We start from the raw sequence: 18,814 nt of genomic DNA on the forward strand, positions 1-18,814 counted from the left end.
TTTGAAAATCTTATGAAACGAAGACGAATGATCTTGACCTGGATAATCAGTCAACAGGTAAGGAAATATTGGAAAAGGAGACCTTGACCTGTTTATCATATTTCTTTCCATGTGGTTTATAATAATGAAAATCTTATGAAACGAAGAGGAATGATATCTTGACCTGCATAATCAGTCAACAGGTAAGATTGACTTTACTCATTTTACTCGGCCGAATTGCGTATTGAATTTACTTGTTTACCATATTTCTTTCCATGTGGTTTATAATATATGAAATTCTTATGAAACGAAGACGAATGATGGCTTGACTTGCACAACCAGTCAACACGTAAGGAAAATTTCATGAATGAAGATGAATGATGACTTGCTACTTGCTGTACCAGTCAACACGAAGAAAAGTACGTTATAGAAAAGTATCTCTTTGAAGTTTCCATTCGTCTTCCTATTTGATAGCGGTGGGTAATACAAGAATTGTAATCGCGTTGACTGGTAGAGAAAGTAGCAAGTCAAGTCATCATTGATAACATTTTCTATAATATACTTTCCTCGATCTCGACTTGCCCTTATTCGTATATTATAAACCACATACAGAGAACTATTATAAACCACATAGAAAGAAAAAAGCAACATACTATGAAAATGTATTTTAACGTCAAGCACATGCTTTGATTAAAGTTCACCTATAACATGCTTCTCCAATTTTGTTGAGATATTTAGTTTCAGTATTTGCGAGGTGAGGTGTCAGAGTTGGTTTTGTTTCACTTTGCGAGGTGAAGTGTCATAGTTGGTTTTGTTTCACTTGAGTTTAGTTGGAACTTTTTCTAGTCATTTATTGTTGTTTTTTTCTTTGTCTATTATATAGTTCTTTCTCTGTGTATTTCGACTTTTGGATTTTTTGTCATGGTATCAGAGCGCAAGGTTGCATAAGACTCCAAGGAGAGCAACACTTGATTTTTTTCGTGAACACAAAGTTTTAGCAAAGGATGAGATAAGATCTCAAGGACTGAAGCTCGAAGTCGAGGACTAGTCGCTGCAAGGTAGACAGTTTTTTTTTGACTGATCATCGCATTTATGTACAAGGAACAAGTGTGATGAACACGAGAGACTTAAGAAATTATCAAAATTGGTGGCTCATCGCACTCAAAATTGGTGGCTCATCGCACTCATTTTGTGTAGAGAAGAGCAATGACAGGATAACTGTGTCTAGCGCAGCCTCCAAGTCATCATTTAGCACGAAATACAGAAGGTCAAAAGAGCACAATCAAGCACAAAGTTTAATAAGAATGAGATCAACTAACACAAGAGCGACTCATCGCACTCATTATGTGTCGTGAAGTGCGATGACAGGATAACCCTCTAAAACACAACCTCCAAGTCACCGTTTAGCACAAAACACGAAAGGTCAAAAGAGCACAGTTGAGCCAAATTTTAATAAGAGGCAAGTCAACTAACACAGGAGCAACTCATCGCATTCATTCTATGTCATGAAGTGTGATGACAGAATAACCACACAGTGTCCAAGTCATCCTTTAGCACAAAGCATAAAAGGTCAAAAGAGCAAAGTCGAGCATGAAGTTTAATAAGAATGAGGTCAACTAACACAGGAGCAACTCATTGCACTCATTCTGTGTCGTGAAGTGCGATGACAAGATAACCCTCTAAAACACAACCTCCAAGTCACTGTTTAGCACGAAGCACAAAAGGTCAAAAGAGTTCAGTTGAGCATGCAGTTTAATAAGAACGAGGTCAACTAACAACGGAGCACCAGCCAAGTTTTAACAACCAATACGCTTCCATTTCAAAGCTCAAGCCACCAACAACATAAGCCAAAACGTCGAGTTGCCTTAGCACTTTACAAATGTGCGTTAATTTGTTTTAAGGGTTTGTCTTTTATAAGAGGAGGAATTTGTAAAAACAAAAAAGGAACTCTCAAAATTTTATTTAAAGGACTTCAAAGGCATATTTCAAGAAAAAGGGAGGTGTTGTTATGTTGTAGTAAAAACAAAAACTTGAAATTGTTATAAAAGGGGGTGTTTCCCTTTTTTAAAGAGATTTTATTTAGGTCTTGAAAAATGAGATTGTATTAAAAGGGAATGTGATTCCCCAAAAATGGCTTCTTCTAGCTGTTTGCCATAAACGCCAATTTTTCTTGGGAAAAATTACTAGTTTTCGTATTTGCGGATGAATACATTTCTTCAAGCTCAAGAGTTTTGGGATACACTTCAAAGTGGCTATGTAGAGCCAACCCAAGAAGCATGGGAAACCATGACCAATAGTGAGAGGAACACAGCTATTGAATTGAGAAATAAATAACATAGATCCAAATGTTGGATACAAAATTCATTCATTAACTCTAACTTTGACAAGGTAACCGACTCACCAACAACAAAAGAAGCTTGGGATATTTTGAAAGTTGCATGCCAAGGTAATGATAGTGTGAAGACTGTAAAATTGCAAACATTGTGGGCTTAGTTTGAAACCCTGAAGATGATTGACATAGAGAATGTTGAGCAGTTCATGACTAGAGTCATGGGATAGTCAATCAAATCAAACTTATCGGTGAAACCATTACAAATCATAAGATAGTTGAAAATGTCCTTTAAACCTTGCCAAAGAAATATGACATGGTTGTAACAGCGATTCTGGAATCCAAATATTTTACAACTTTCTTAGTAGAACAATTGACTCAATCACTTATGGCACACGAAACAATACTTAACTTGGTAGTAGATTCCAAGAAACAAGCTTTCAAAGCACAATACTCTCTTGTCAAAGGAAGAGACAGAGGATATAGAGGCAACAACAAGCGAGAAAGAGGTTGAGGCAGAAGTAGATCAAAACATCATCATGAAGCAAAGTAGTTGAGACCTTCACAAAACGAAACACAAAGAATAAAAACATGGAGAAAATCTAATGTCCAATATTATTACTGCAAGAAATTTAGGCATTATGAACATGAATCCAGAAAGAAACAGTTAGATCAACAAAGAGGCAAGGTTCATCTCTCCAACAATGAAGGCGAATCCTCTGACAGCATGTTTCTTTCCTGCGATTTTTTTAAAGACAGTCACATCAAAGACCTTTGGTTTCTGGAGAGTGGCTGCAATAATCATATGTCACCCATAACAAAAACCCTCATTCTTGTCTTGATGCTTCCGTAATATCATAAATTACTCTTCGAGATCGCTCCCATATAAAATCTGAAGGGAAAGGTATTGTCCTTGTTCTTACTAAACAAAATCAACAAAAATATATACTTGATGTTTATAATGTTCCACATCTTAAGCATGTCCTCATTAGTGTAGGTCAGTTGATGGAACATGGTTATGATGTAATATTCCAAGGGACCATATGTTATATCTATGAAAAAACTCCCAACAAAATTCTAATAGCAAAGGTTGAACAAATCAAGAATAGGATGTTACCCTGGACTCTTAGAAGTTGAAATATCTCAGAGTGTTTTGCACACAATGTGTCAAGAACAAATGAGTCACAACTATGGCATTCTAGGTATGGGCATAGTCCTTTCAAGAGTCAAACTCTACTTTAGAAACATTCAATGGTCATTGGTCTCCCTGTAATGAATGAAAAATATTGTAATTGTGAAATTTGTATTCTATCAGGCATAAAAGAGATAACTTTCCCACATCTTCCTCTAGAGAAAAAGATCCTTTAGAGCTATTCTGTACAAACATATGTGGCCCAATGGAGACAAAGTTCATTGGTGGTATTCTTTATATTCTTACCTTCATTGATGATTATAGCATGAAGAAATGGGTTTCTTTTCTCAAGAATAAATATACTTTCTCGATATTCAAAGAGTTCAGAGAAAAAGGAAAAAAGAAAAGTGGAAATCCTTTACAAGTTCTTAGGTCATTCAGAGGATGAGAATAGAATTCCAATGACTTTAAAGCTTTTTGTCAACTACAAGAAATCATCATGCAGGGCACAACAACATTCACTCCATACCAAATAGAGTAGTAGAAAGGAAAAACGGTCAATCATGAATATGTCCATATGTAAGCTTCGTGAGAAGAAGTTGTCTAATGACTGTTTGGATGAAGAACTTTCTACTGTAGTATATGTTCTCAACAAATCTCCAAAAACCAGTTTCTAAAACGTAGTACCTTAAGAAGCATGGGATAGTAAGAAGGTGAATGTTCCTCATTTTCACATTTTTTGTATGTAACATTTTCACATGTTTCTAAGAAGCTCTGAAATAAGCTTGATGATAGAAGTGAAAAATGATTTTTTTTTAGGTTATAGTGAACAATCAAAGAATATAGACTCTATAATCCAGTCAACTAGAAGTTTGTTTTGAGCAAAGATGCTAATTTTTTTTTAACTAAATATTGGTTTGATCAAATTGATGAAGTTTTAAATTAGCCTATCCATCCACCACAACTACCAAGATTTCAAATTCATGAAGATTCATACTACTCTAGAAATGGCATATATTTTAGCAGTGAATCCACTCGTGATTCATCATCTTGAAAAGACAACCAGAAAACTAGAGGCATTAGAGAAATATATGAAAAAGATCATGAGATTGATTAATAGAATATGTTTGCCTTTCTTTACTATCAACCAACGCATTTTGAAGAGGCAGTTAAAAAAAAAATGTGTTGATGCAATGAATCAAGAAATCACTTCCATAAAGAAGAATGAGAATTTGGAATTGGTTGATCTCCCAAGAGACAAAAATAATGTTGGTGTAAAGTGGGTATACAGGACCAAATTGAATGAAAAAGGAGAAATTGAAAAAAATAAGGCAAGGTTGGTTGCCAAAGGATTCTCACAACAGTTTGATGTCGATTATGGTGAAACCTTTTCTCCAGTAGCAAGGTTGGACATTGTCAAAACAATTCTAGCCACAACAATGCAATACAATTGAAAAGTTTTTTAACTTGATGTAAAATCTTCTTTCTTAAATGGTATATTTCTGGATAGCTTTATGTGGAGCAACCTCCTGGTATTGAAGTTCTAGGACATGAGAATAAGGTGTGTAGGTTGAAGAAAGCCTTGTATGGCTTGAAACAAGTTCCTTGAGCTTGGTATTGTCCAATCAACACTTATCTCATTAAAAGTGGTTTTTGCAGAAGAAACCATGACCCAACTATGTATACCAAAACTCATGAAGGTAAAATTATGATCGTTTTCCTTTATGTTGATGATCTGCTTTATACAAACAATATGATGCTAGAAGAAATCAAAGTAGCAATGCAAACATAATTTGATATGACTGATCTAGGGCTGATGAAGTACTTCTTAGGCAGTGAAATCCAACAATCTACTAATGCCGTTTTTGTTTGTCGACACAAATATGCACTAAAATCCTCCAAAAGTTCAGATTGATTAATTGTAAACTAGCTAAAACTCCAATTGCTCCATGGACTAAGATGAGCAACCAAAATGAAGGACCACTAATAGATTCCACCTTGTATGAAATTCTTATTGGTAGTATGTTATATCTCATTGCGACTAGGCCTGATATCATGTTGGCAGCTAGTTTTGTTCCCAGGTTGATGCAATCACCAAATATTTTCCATTGGAAGGCAACAAAAAAGATCTTAAGATATGTTGCAGGGACCCTGGACTATGGCTTGTTCTACAGACATTTTAAAGATTGCTCACATTCAGGTTATACAAACAATGATTATGCAGGTAGTTTAGATGATCGCAAAAGCACCTCAGGGTGTGATTTTCACCTTGGAACCAATATGATCTCATGGGAATCCAAGAAATAACCCATCGTTTCAATATCTTTTGCAGAGGGAGAGTATGCATTTGCCACTTCAACATCTTGTCAAACAATGTGGCTGAGAAAGCTATTGAAGAATCTTTCAAATGTTCAGAAGGAGAAAACTCCTATTTACTATGATAACAATTTTGCAATTTATTTATCAAAAAATCACGTCTTTCACAAAAAGAGAAAGCACATTGACACACGTTTTCATTTCATTCATGAGCTTGTCAATGATGGAGATATCCTACCTGTTTTTTGTGGTTCAAAAGATAAACTTGCAGATATTTTCACAAATCCATTGGGCAAAAATGTATTTGAATTTCAAACAGAGCAATTGGGTATTATAAGTCCCAATACTTGTAATTGTTAAAATTAGAAGGGGCGTTGAGATATTTAATCTCACTATGTGCTAGGTGTCATAGTCGGTTTTGTTTCATTTGAGTTTAGTTGGAACTTTGTCCAGCCATTTATTGTTGTTTGTTTCCTTGTCTCCTATATACTCTCTTTAGCTAATTTTGAATGATGAGAAGAATTGTTAGCTCCATTCCAGTTTCGAGTTCTTTCTCTGTGTATTTTTGCCTCTACATTCTTTGTCAAATTTGACATCTCCTTACATTTCAACATTGAAGCAAGTCAAAGTCAGCCATCTTGATTGAAAAGTGAACTAATAAAATCGAGTCATAAGTTGATTTCATATAATTTTCATATAGTTAAAACTATATTAGAATTCCAAAGGTGGTTACAAACAAGGATAGTAACACACCCTAAAACCGATGTATTTTTAAGTAAAATTTGATGTGTTTGGCAATTTTGTTATGGGTGGGAATTAGTAAATGTGTTTGGTCTAAATACATTATATGTTCAAAAGAACTAGATTTTTTGATCATATATATACATATTATTTATAAAATAAATTTAAAATATGAAAAATTATGCTTATAATTTTGATACTTTATTTAAAATTTGTATTTGAATAATTTTTTAATTGACGAATAGCATCATAAAAGATAATAAAACCTAAATATATATTATTTGGGTAAATATTGTCGACATTATAGATATTTTGTATGGACAACTCCTTGATTTCCATGTTATTACTTTGATAACGAAAGGTCTTTGATTCCAATCTTTTCCCTTTGGTACATTTCTGGCACCACTGTTTTCTCCGTTCAATTATATATGAAGAATTATACCAATCGAATGCATTAAATTAAGGCTTCTTTACAATATGTTTACGAAGCTCAGAGCTTTGCGGTGTAGGTGATCGGGCATGTATGAAGCTCAGAGCTTTGTGGTCTAGGTGGTCGCGCTTGTACGAAGCTCAGAGCTGTCTGCTCTAGGTGCCCGGATTTGTATGAATACAGAAATCTAGGTTGTAAACCTCCTATGGCGAAAGCTGGTATGTCCGGGTTTGTATCATTACAGAAATCTGGGTTCGAAACTCCTTGAAGTAGGCTGAAGAAGCCAAGTGCAAGTCGTTTTGATGCCCTAAAAAAACCCTGATTATGCAGCTGTAGTTGGACGGAAGCAGGTATACTCCCTGGGATTTTATGAAAATTGATACAAACATGGAGAGAACAAGTAAACTCGCTTGCATCACCATGAGCACGCTGTTATGTTTATGTTCTGTTAATGTCGTTGCTCAACCAGGTACTATCCAACATTCTAAAACAACTTAGGATAGGTTTATTAGCAAATTTTTTGTGTTTTCGGCAACTCTTTGTGTTTTCGGCAACTTTTAAATGTTTTGAATGGTCATTGAAGCTTGTTTCCTGACTGCTTATTGGGTATTCAGTACTCATATTCTTTGACTGAAGAACTATTCTTTCATTAATTATTTGAATTTTCCGGATAGCAGGATTTCTGAGTATAGATTGTGGCGGGAAAACGAGTCACACTGATGAAAACTCTATAACATGGGTCACTGATACTAACTATATAGACGTCGGTGAAACAGCAGACACTGGGAATGCAACATATCCGTCTTACTTGAAAAGACTACGCTTCTTCCCAAAGCCTCTCAACAGGTCTTGTTATGGGTTGACTGTAGCGCCCAATACGACTTACCTTTTAAGACTACGGTTTGCCGTTGGAAATTACAATGAATTTGAAAACTCCTTTGCTTTCACTATTGAGACACTTGGTATATTGATTAGGGAGTTCCTAACAATCAACAATCAAAATCCAATTTATTATGACCGAATCTTGGTTAGTTCTGGCAGAATGCTGTACATTTGTTTGATCAGAACAGTGGACACTGATGATCCCTTCATCAATGCTATCGAGTTGAGGACCCTCCGAGATGGAATGTATGAACAAGTTATGCCGGGAACAATGTTGCATGTAGCACGGAGGGTTGATGTTGGTGGAAAATCGACGGTCAGGTGAACATTTTCAAGTTCATATATGTTTTATATGTGGAAAGTATCAGCTGTAAATTTTAATTATTCGAATATTTTTACGAGTATATTCAATACTAGTTTTTTGAGATGTGTATTTTAGGATATCCAGTTTTTTGAGATGTGTATTTTTAAGATATCCTTTCATATTGATTTAAAAGGGGTGTGAAACCCTAAGAAAAAGGGTGGTAAATACCTCAAACATTACATCACATCATACTACATACATATTGGGCCATGAGACTCGAACCCATGAGACTCGAACCCAGGTGGGGAGGTTACCATTAAACCCTCCCAACTACCCGGCATATCTTCCTTGACAATCCTTTCATATCTTCCTTGACAATCCTTTCATATTGATACTAGATATAAAGAATTTTGATGCGTGAAGGTCAATTTTGATGTGCTGCCGTTACTCTGTTGCGCTATTTTTTCTTTCGATTAAGTACTGACTGCACTGAATAGCTCTGGATGGTGATTTGAGCAGGTATCCCCAAGACAACTTCGACCGCATCTGGGTAGCAGAGTACGCATATCCAAATGATTCAAATGCTGTACGGTATGTAAGTTCGCAAGAACCCATTTCAACTAAAAACACCAAAAATCTTCCTCCAACCAGGGTCATGCAAACGGCATGTGTAATGAACCTGGACGGCTATGGATTCGGGCTAGGATCAGACAATGGGTTCTGGAAAACGTTACTGGTGTTATATTTTGCTGAGATCGAGATGTTAAATGCGTCTGAATCGAGATCTTTTTATGTCAAGATAAATAGGGAAGAACGGTCTGACATCATTACTATGTTATCAAATTACTCTGCCCTCGAGCTAACATTCCTATCGAATAAAACGGATACCGTCCGATTCGACTTGTACAAGGCCAACAATTCGACCCGTCGTCCTCTAGTGAACGCCTTTGAGTTTTTCCACATACTTGATACGGAACAGACAACATATTCACAAGATGGTAAGGGTTCTAAACATTCTACCCTATACTGTAATTACTAATCTTTTCTTTTCAAAAGTCATACTGTAACTACTTGTATTATAATTCAATGTCTAACCAATTAGTTTCTAAACCCAGTTGAAGCTCTTGAAGCAGTCAAGAGAAGGTTTAACATAAAAGATTGGATTTCCGATCCTTGCTTTTTGATGGGGTGGGAAGGAATTGTCTGTACTCCTGATAACAGCTCTTGGGCCATGAGAATTGTGGAAATGTATGTTTAATTCTTCGATTTGTTTACAGTTCACTACTTCGCTGAACTTGTGAAACTGAAATGGTAGGACCTTAACGCAATCTTGTTGTTTGACAGAAATTTATCCGGAAGGAATCTTAAAGGATTGGTTCCGAGGGATATTGGACAGCTGAATGCGATCGTTAACGTGTAAGCTGAATTTTAATTTTTTTCTATATCCAATCCTCATCGTGAATATTTCTAGTATGAAACAAATACTACAAATATAGATGACTACTATAAAATGTTTTCATGTCCTCTTTCATAAAAACACGAAATGTTCGTCTTCCCCTCGTAGTGAAATCAGTTGTGGCTTGTATCATGGCTATTGTTAAAAAGTTGGGAGCATTCTTAGTCGTGGCATTGATCCATTTGTGCCAAATTCCCAGGTCACTGGATAATAATTCTCTGATGGGCCCCTTGCCAAATTTGTCCAATTTAACCAAGTCGGAGAGATTGTAAGTACTCCCTTCTAGACATAAACGCTCACCTTGTTGGTTATTTATTCTTGAGCACATCCATTGTCATTTTTGAAAAAAAACTGGGGCCATTTGTCGCTTGTTGTGCAGACATATGCAAAACAACAACCTCAGCGGTGGTGTTCACGAGTGGCTATCAGAGCTCAAAAATCTTAAAGAGTTGTGCGTCTATCTGTGCTTTCTCTTTCTCGAATTAAAACAGAAATAATTACTGGTATCGTATATCATTCTTATGTTTTGTCATCTGTGACAGGTTTATAGAGAACAACAATTTTAGTGGTGTAATTCCTCTTCAGCTTCTGGACATGCCTTCATTGGAACTGAAGTAATCTAATAATCTATATTTTATTAGCTTTTTTCAACAATAATTCCCATTCTAACAGTTTGATATTCAAAATTAGGCGAGGAACGCCCGCACACAATGTTGATTAGAAATGGGTGAAATTGTGTGTAATCTCACTAAGTTAAGTTCAGAAGCTCACTATATTTATGTTGTGTTGTCCAGATATTCTGGGAATCAGTACCTATGTATGCAGGAAGGCAAATGTATCAAAAAAATTGAGGAAACCAGAAATAGTTTAATGAAGCACAAAACTGTCCTTGGAATAACAATAAGTGGAGCTGTATTAATGGCTTTATCGTTAATGGCGGGTTTTGCTGTATACTGGAAAAAACTAGGGAAAAAAGCGCACCTTCATGAAGGTCAGCAAATGACTTGAATTTTAGGAAATTCTAATAGCCCAAGTTTACAATAGGAAGCAGCCTACCAGTTTTCTTTCATAATTAATAAATTTACCGAATTGCAGAATCCTCAACGATTACGGTGCCAAATCCAATAATATGCCGTGCCTTTAGTTTCGAAGAGATCGTTGCAGCCACAGAAAACTTTAGTCGGAAAATTGGGCAAGGGGGCTTTGGATCAGTGTTCTTTGGTAAGCTGCCGGAAGGGCAAGAGATAGCAGTGAAAGTGCTCTCATCGTTCTCCAAACAAGGTGTTCAAGAGTTTATGAATGAGGTAAGTCTGAGATTCATACAATATGTAACATGATTCAATTTCTGTATTTGTTTATTTAATTTCATTGTAGTTTAGCTGCACTTATAGGTGAGAAGGAAAAACTAAAATTTATAGTAATCAATGAATGTCGCTGGATTTGCTTGATTAACAGATCGATCTTCTTTCTAGAGTCCACCATAAAAACTTGGTATCTTTACTTGGCTACTGTGAGAAGTCTAGAGAGCTTATGCTCATCTATAATTACATGTCTGGAGGATCCCTAAGTGACCGCCTTTATGGTAAATATATATCTCACAGATATTGTCTGATTGAGTTGCTGCATATTAATATCAATACTAATATCAATTTTAAATTTATTTTCCAGGACCTGGTGCAGAAGTTTCCAAATTAAATTGGACAACAAGAATCAAGATAGCATTAGATGCAGCCCACGGTAACGCCAATTCAGTGGATTTTTCTATAGCTCTTTCTATATAACTAAATATAATTAAATAGGTCGATCTTTACTTTATCTTCCAAATCGTACTTAACTGTTGGGTATTTTTAAACGGGAAAATACTAAAACCAAACACACAGACACCACAGAGCCAATGCTCTGTTTCCACTGTTCCAGGACCTTTTGCACATGGAATCCTTTTAATAAAAATTGACTGAACACAGTATTTCACAGCCATAAAAAACATTTCTATTGATTAAAATATAAAGCCTCAAACAACATTCATCCTCTTTGCTGAGAGGGATTTACCAAAACTTACATTCACCCATCAAAACTCTGTTTTCAGCTGAGAAATTACTGTGCTGGGTTTACTGCAGTAAAACCCATTTTTACATTTGCTGGTGTAAAACTATTTTACACATACTGCTGTAAATTTATTTTACACATACAGTAAACTTTTCATTACATTCACAATCTCAAAAAATACCTGAACACTCTTTTCTCCTGCATTTCAATGCATACCCAATACATTAAAAAAGATCCATGCATTGCTGTGCAATATCTTCCCCTGCTTCACATGCTGGTCTTCATTCTGAGCACTCCCTGCTCTTTCGCTGCTGCGCGTTACACCACTCTCATGTGCAACAATAACTTTACGCTATATCCCTCATGCACTGCTGTGCACTCTCTCTTTTTTTTAAAAACGCTTCCCCAGCTCTCATAAAAAATGCTCAACTCAAATTACAACCCAGGAGCACTATTTTAATCATTCCATGTGTTAATAAAAAATAACACAACCACACACCCTTTTTTATTCGATATGTTTTGTTATTTCATAATGGTCAACGCTTCTTTAAGAAATATGACACATATGATATGTGTGCCCATACCATCGTGCATATATATATAAAAATCATTAACATGCCCATAACCATTTAAAAGGGCCTCCACCAAACAAATACGAACAGCATTAAAAACCATAAGTTCATCCATCCGGCGGTCAACACAAAAGTCGTTTACTCCACGCAAAATTAAATTGACGCAGGCCCGTGCACCTTCAAGGATCGACGGCTGACAACACGCAACCAGATCGGACGGCGGAGGTTGATATCGGAAGGCCTTACCTGTCTGAGCGATAGCTCCCGAGAAAATGACGTCGGCTGATGTCAGGTGTGTGACACGCGTCTGCACCAAATCCCATCGGAGCCGCATATACGGAAACAGCTTTTCGCTGGTAGGCGGTCCGAGAAAGTTAAGCAGGTTTCCGGTTTTGCTTTGGCGGTTTTGGGTGAGTTACGCACGCAGTTGAAATTAGATTTCAACACTCCCCTTTAATTTCAACTGCTGGGCGTTCAAACATACCCAGACACTTCCTCTCATAGAGGGATTCACCAACTGCTGTTACAAAGACATCTTCCTCACATAGAGGGGTTCACCAATCTTCCTCGCATAGAGGGATTCACCAACTGCTTCTGATGCAGTTCCACAAACAAACAAAGTTGTCTTCCTCTTAATAGAGGGATTAACCTGAAACTGTGCTTAAGAGCACCTTCCTCATGACAGAGGGATTCACCATGTGACTGTGCTTAAGAGCACCTTCCTCATGACAGAGGGATTTACCAAACAATGCTAAAAAGCATCTTCCTCTCAACAGAGGGTTTCACCAAATGACTGCTGCAAATGCAGTTCCAAAACAAACAATCATTGCACTGTTGTGTGTGCTAACTCATTACATTGTTCTTTTATGCTGCTGCACTGTTGTGCCATCTTCTTTGCTGTGTCTACCCCACACTGTTGTGTCTACACTTGCACTGCTTGTGCACTTTTCAAAGACAAAATACTCTGTCTTTTCTGGAACAATTACACTGTCCCAACTTGCAAATTTACACACCTGTGTGTGAACATTTCTTACACTCACTGCTGTTGCATATATTGCATATCAATTCAATGAACAACAAATTCATTACATTTACCTTTACTGCTGTAAGGAAAATTTCTTTTGCATGTGCTGCTGTTCAAAACTTCTTGCTGCTGCAATTTTTTTTATTTGCATTGCTGTGTGCTTCTCCTTCTTGCCATCATGCTGCTGTCCATAACTTCTTGCTGCTGCACTTTTCATATTCACTGTTGTCCATACCCATAACGATAGACTGTCATCCCTGGGTTTTTATTTGCTACTGCGTTGCCTCTGCAATTTGCACTGTGCCTCCCTTTTGTTTCATCATACTGTTGTGCCCATACTCTTGGCACTTCATTCTCCACAAAAAAATAACACAGGCTGCTGCCTTTTCTTATGCACCCTTGCTTCACACAATCTTAGTCTTCATTTTTTTTACACAATGCACTACTGTGCAATTCCTTTGGCTTTCTGCTGCCACACATTATCATTCACCCATGTGCATTAAAAATCTGCTGTCCATGTTTTTCTTTATGCATTTCTTTGCATGTTGCATTGCATACAAAAAAAAACATTACATTTTTTTTTCTGCTGTGTAACAAAAATTTCATTGCATTCTCAGCCACTGGGCATTTACGCTCTGCTGCGTTTTGCCTTCTTCTCATTTTCTTCTCATTGCTTTGCATTTTCATTCCCAATACAAAACATTTCAATATGTTGTATATTATACTCACTCTGCTGTGAGTATATTCTCTCACATTACATAGAAGGAAAACTACATTCCACTGTTATGCATTTCAATGCATGTACTCCAAAAAAAAATTAAACTGCTGTTCATTCTAATCCATGTGCTCAAAAAAAATTTCAAAACTGCTGTTTTGTATTTTGTCTTCCCACTGCTGTGAGGGTTCCCTTGCCTTGCATACTTCTTATTACGCTGCTGCATATTACCTTTTAGAGGGATTATCAAAGATTTCATTTGCAACTGCTGTGCTGCAATACACCCTTCATCAACAAATGACTGTTAATACAGTTCAGCAAACAAAAAAAATTACAAGCTCCCCTTTAATGTGTGCTTGTCTTCTTTTGGCAGACTCTTCTCAAAATAAATTTAGATCAGCTGCGTTGCTTAAGGGGCTTTCACACTGTATTTCTTTTCTTCTCCATACTTGTGTAACATTCTTCTTTTGCATGGGTCTAGCTTGTGTAAGAGCCCATGTCAAGTTACAGTCACGTGCCATATGCCCAATGTTATGACATTTAAAACATTCAACATTTTTCATGAATGACATTTCATGATTTCTTCTAAAATTGTTTCTTAGAGGTTGTCGAAGACCACAACATCTATCTCCATGAAATGCTCTACAGTCTTTTGCCATATGACCAAAGTTTGAGCAAGCATAACAATAACCATAAAATGAACTTTGGTACCTGGGAGATGGAGGTTTTCTTGATGCACTTCTGAAGCCTTGCTTCCTTGAGATCCTTTGATGATCACCATTGCCTCTTGCCTCTTTGACATCAGCTACATTTCTTCTTGAAGCTGGTTCTCTTCTTGGAGCAGGATTCCTTCTATTGCTGCCTTCATTTTTCTCCTTGCCTTTGCTGGAACTAGGAGCATCACCATCTCTTTCTGGCTTCTTCACATCTCCCTTGCTTAAAGCATCCTCATCCTTATTTGAGGGTTCACCTACATACCCAAGTCCTGATTTATCAAATGGAGATCTGTGATAGCTGAGCATGTCATCCAGAGCTTGAGAGCTCTTCATGATCTTGTTCATCCCTTCAACCTTCTTCCTGAGGAGGACAATCTCTTCTTCTAGCTTTTCACATTCATTATTTTTCTTTGCTAGTTGTCCCTCAGTTTCTTCCTTGCTACGAGTAGCTTCAGCTGCTACTATTTTGAAGGAGATAATCTCTGTCTTCATTTTGGAGATTTCTTCATCTTTTGCTTGACTGCTCTTCATTTTCTTCTCAGCTCCTTGTGCCTGCTTCTTGGCTTCTTGTAGTTCGGACTTAAGGGAGGAGACCTCTACCTTGTACTGTCCAATCTCTTCTACAAGCTTATTCACTCTCTTGTGCCTTTGTTCAAGTTGACTTGTCAAGGCACATTCCTGCTTCTTTGCTTCATTCAGCTGATTTGTCATAGACATGACTTCTTCATGATGTTTCCTCTTGCATTGATCAAGCTCCTTCTTGAGCTTGGCAAGCTCTTCATCCCTTTCCCTTACTTGAAACTTGATGAGATCAAGCTTTTCATTCTCAGCTTCTATGATGGGTTCTTCTTGACTCATTGTCATGGTCAGTGCTCCCTTTGCATGAAGATCATGCAGTCTGTCCCATATATCCTTTGCTGATGTATATTTTCCTAGATTCCTCTTCACAGAATCAGGGAGTCCATCAAAGATTAGTTTTACTGCTTGTGCATCATACTCCATGGATTCTTCATCCATCTTGCTGTCATCAATCACTGACTCCCAGACTTCAATCCCCTCAGACATTAGGAAAGCCCTCATCATTATTTCCCATACATCAAAGTTTCCATCAAACTTTGGAACCTCAAATACAATGCTTTCAAATAGATTGCCTTCTAGTTTAGTAGAGGAGGGAGACACATTTTTAGCAGGCTTGGAGGCTTTCTTCTTTGACCTTGCCATTCTTATCTAGGCTTTAAATCCTTGACTGTGTTTTCTTTAAAACAACTGACTGTCTTCAATAATAACTCAAAAAAAACTTGAGAAATACCTTAATCCTTTTCACTGAGGCTTCACACTGCTGGAGAGGTTTGACTGCTGCAACAACACCTTCCTTCAGCTTCTTTGAGTCTTCAAAGAGCATGAACCTGCTCTGTCACCATCAAAGAGCCTGGACTAGCTCTGATACCACTGTTGGGTATTTTTAAACGGGAAAATACCAAAACCAAACACACAGACACCACAGAGCCAATGCTCTGTTTCCACTGTTCCAGGACCTTTTGCACATGGAAGCCTTTTAATAAAAATTGACTGAACACAGTATTACACAGCCATAAAAAACATTTCTATTGATTAAAATATAAAGCCTCAAACAACATTCATCCTCTTTGCTGAGAGGGATTTACCAAAACTTACATTCACCCATCAAAACTTTGTTTTCACCTGAGAAATTACTGTGCTGGGTTTACTGCAGTAAAACCCATTTTTACATTTGCTGGTGTAAAACTATTTTACACATACTGCTGTAAATTTATTTTACACATACAGTAAACTTTTCATTACATTCACAATCTCAAAAAATATCTGAACACTCTTTTCTCCTGCATTTCAATGCATACCCAATACATTAAAAAAGATCCATGCATTGCTGTGCAATATCTTCCCCTGCTTCACATGCTGGTCTTCATTCTGAGCACTCCCTGCTCTTTCGCTGCTGCGCGTTACACCACTCTCATGTGCAACAATAACTTTACGCTATATCCCTCATGCACTGCTGTGCACTCTCTCTTTTTTTTAAAAACGCTCCCCCAGCTCTCATAAAAAATGCTCAACTCAAATTACAACCCACGAGCACTATTTTAATCATTCCATGTGTTAATAAAAAATAACACAACCACACACCCTTTTTTATTCGATATGTTTTGTTATTTCATAATGGTCAACGCTTCTTTAAGAAATATGACACATATGATATGTGTGCCCATACCATCATGCATATATATATAAAAATCATTAACATGCCCATAAGCATTTAAAAGGGCCTCCACCAAACAAATACGAACAGCATTAAAAACCATAAGTTCATCCATCCGGCGGTCAACACAAAAGTCGTTTACTCCACGCAAAATTAAATTGACGCAGGCCCGTGCACCTTCAAGGATCGACGGCTGACAACACGCAACCAGATCGGACGGCGGAGGTTGATATCGGAAGGCCTTACCTGTCTGAGCGATAGCTCCCGAGAAAATGACGTCGGCTGATGTCAGGTGTGTGACACGCGTCTGCACCAAATCCCATCGGAGCCGCATATACGGAAACAGCTTTTCGCTGGTAGGCGGTCCGAGAAAGTTAAGCAGGTTTCCGGTTTTGCTTTGGCGGTTTTGGGTGAGTTACGCACGGAGTTGAAATTAGATTTCAACATTAACCAGATTTCTTCTCTGGTCGACCTGCAATTTATGTTTAAAGGACTGGAATATCTGCACGTGGGTTGCACTCCAAAGATACTTCACAGGGATATAAAGAGCGCTAACATTCTTCTAGACAGCAATTCGAATGGAAAATTGGCTGATTTTGGTCTGTCAAAGATGATGGCAAATGATGGGGAGATTACTCATGTTACCACTGCGGTGAAAGGAACTCCAGGATACCTCGATCCAGAGTAAACTATACATATAATTTGCACTTTCTTTGCAATATTGCTCAAACTTAATCAAAATCAATTGAGTGTCAGGAGCAGAGGAAAATGTTAATTTTTGTACGGGAATGCATTTACAGGTATTTTCGCACACACATGTTGACTGAAAAGAGTGATGTATATAGTTTTGGAGTGGTTTTGTTAGAGATCATCTGTGGAAAACCGCCAATAGATATAAGACTTCCTGAAGAGGAACGTATCCTCATCCAATGGGTAAGAAATCGATAATAATTTAATGCAGCATCCCCTAATTAACAATATAATACATGATTTTGAAGTGTATTTATATATGTAATGTATAGGTGACATGGTCTGTTTTGGATGGAAATCCTGGCGAAATAGCGGTTTTCGCAGACAAGAAGTTGGATGGAAACTATGACATCAATTCGATCACCCGTATGGCCAAACTAGCACTCAGATGTGTCAGGAATAGACCATCATCCAGGCCCAACGTGAGTGAAGTAGTTGCAGAGATAAAGGAGGCTATCATACATGAGAATGGCAATAATGCTACACTTCCAATTTCAGAAAGCAGTGGAGATTTGCAACTCGCACCCCTTGATTCCGGAGTGAGGTCCAGCGGCATCAAAGATATGGAGTGGGGTGATAATAGCTCCAACCTCCCTCAAGTAGGAATATGAGTTGTAATATTAAATAGTATGCGCTTAGACTGGTCAAGGCAGCAATGTACATACCTAATTTTTTTAATGTCATTCATTATTTAGCATTGTTGGAATCCAGAGGCACAACAAACAAAATAAACACACAGCAGAATATCAAGCACATATGACACAGTATTTTTAACGTGGTTCACCCAACCAATCTGGGCTACGTCCACCAAACATAGGCATGAGGAATTTATTAATCAAATTGGAGATTACATCAAGAAATCCTCACAAAACTCTCACACTCTCAGCACCCAACCAATCTGGGCTACGTCCACCAAACATAGCCATGAGGAATTTATTAATCAAATTGGAGATTACATCAAGAAATCCTCACAAAACTCTCACACTCTCAGCAAACCATCCGAATGGTTTCCTGTTATATAGCATAGAGAATCTAACAGCCTCATTAACTCCCTCGCATCAAATATAGGAGGCATTAACTCCCTCCCAACAACCTGGAGCTAATCTAGGAACTGAATTTCTATTGTTGTCATCAGCTGAGATTTTTCCTATTTTGCTCCAAAACAGAAAATCTCAACAATCTCCACCTT

At 37.3% G+C, this 18,814-nt stretch overlaps 1 protein-coding gene across 1 annotated transcript; it reads left to right on the forward strand.

Annotated features, from left to right (window-relative positions):
* The first annotated feature begins 352 nt into the window (after positions 1 to 352).
* Positions 353 to 18,236, forward strand: LOC149188308 (putative LRR receptor-like serine/threonine-protein kinase At1g67720). Its single transcript, XM_089409921.1, has 16 exons — positions 353 to 398; positions 863 to 913; positions 7,602 to 8,130; positions 8,633 to 9,111; positions 9,229 to 9,361; positions 9,458 to 9,529; positions 9,769 to 9,837; positions 9,949 to 10,020; positions 10,112 to 10,183; positions 10,364 to 10,560; positions 10,665 to 10,873; positions 11,025 to 11,151; positions 11,238 to 11,306; positions 17,367 to 17,559; positions 17,676 to 17,808; positions 17,898 to 18,236. Exons 1-16 carry the CDS (start codon positions 353 to 355, stop codon positions 18,234 to 18,236), a joined length of 2,790 nt encoding a protein of 929 aa, XP_089266047.1.
* The last annotated feature ends 578 nt before the right edge of the window (positions 18,237 to 18,814 follow it).

This window comes from Pinus tabuliformis, chromosome 3_1 (assembly GCF_031772625.1).
Source record: "Pinus tabuliformis cultivar Carrire ecotype Pingquan chromosome 3_1, CPIR1, whole genome shotgun sequence".
Lineage (NCBI taxonomy): Eukaryota > Viridiplantae > Streptophyta > Pinopsida > Pinales > Pinaceae > Pinus > Pinus tabuliformis.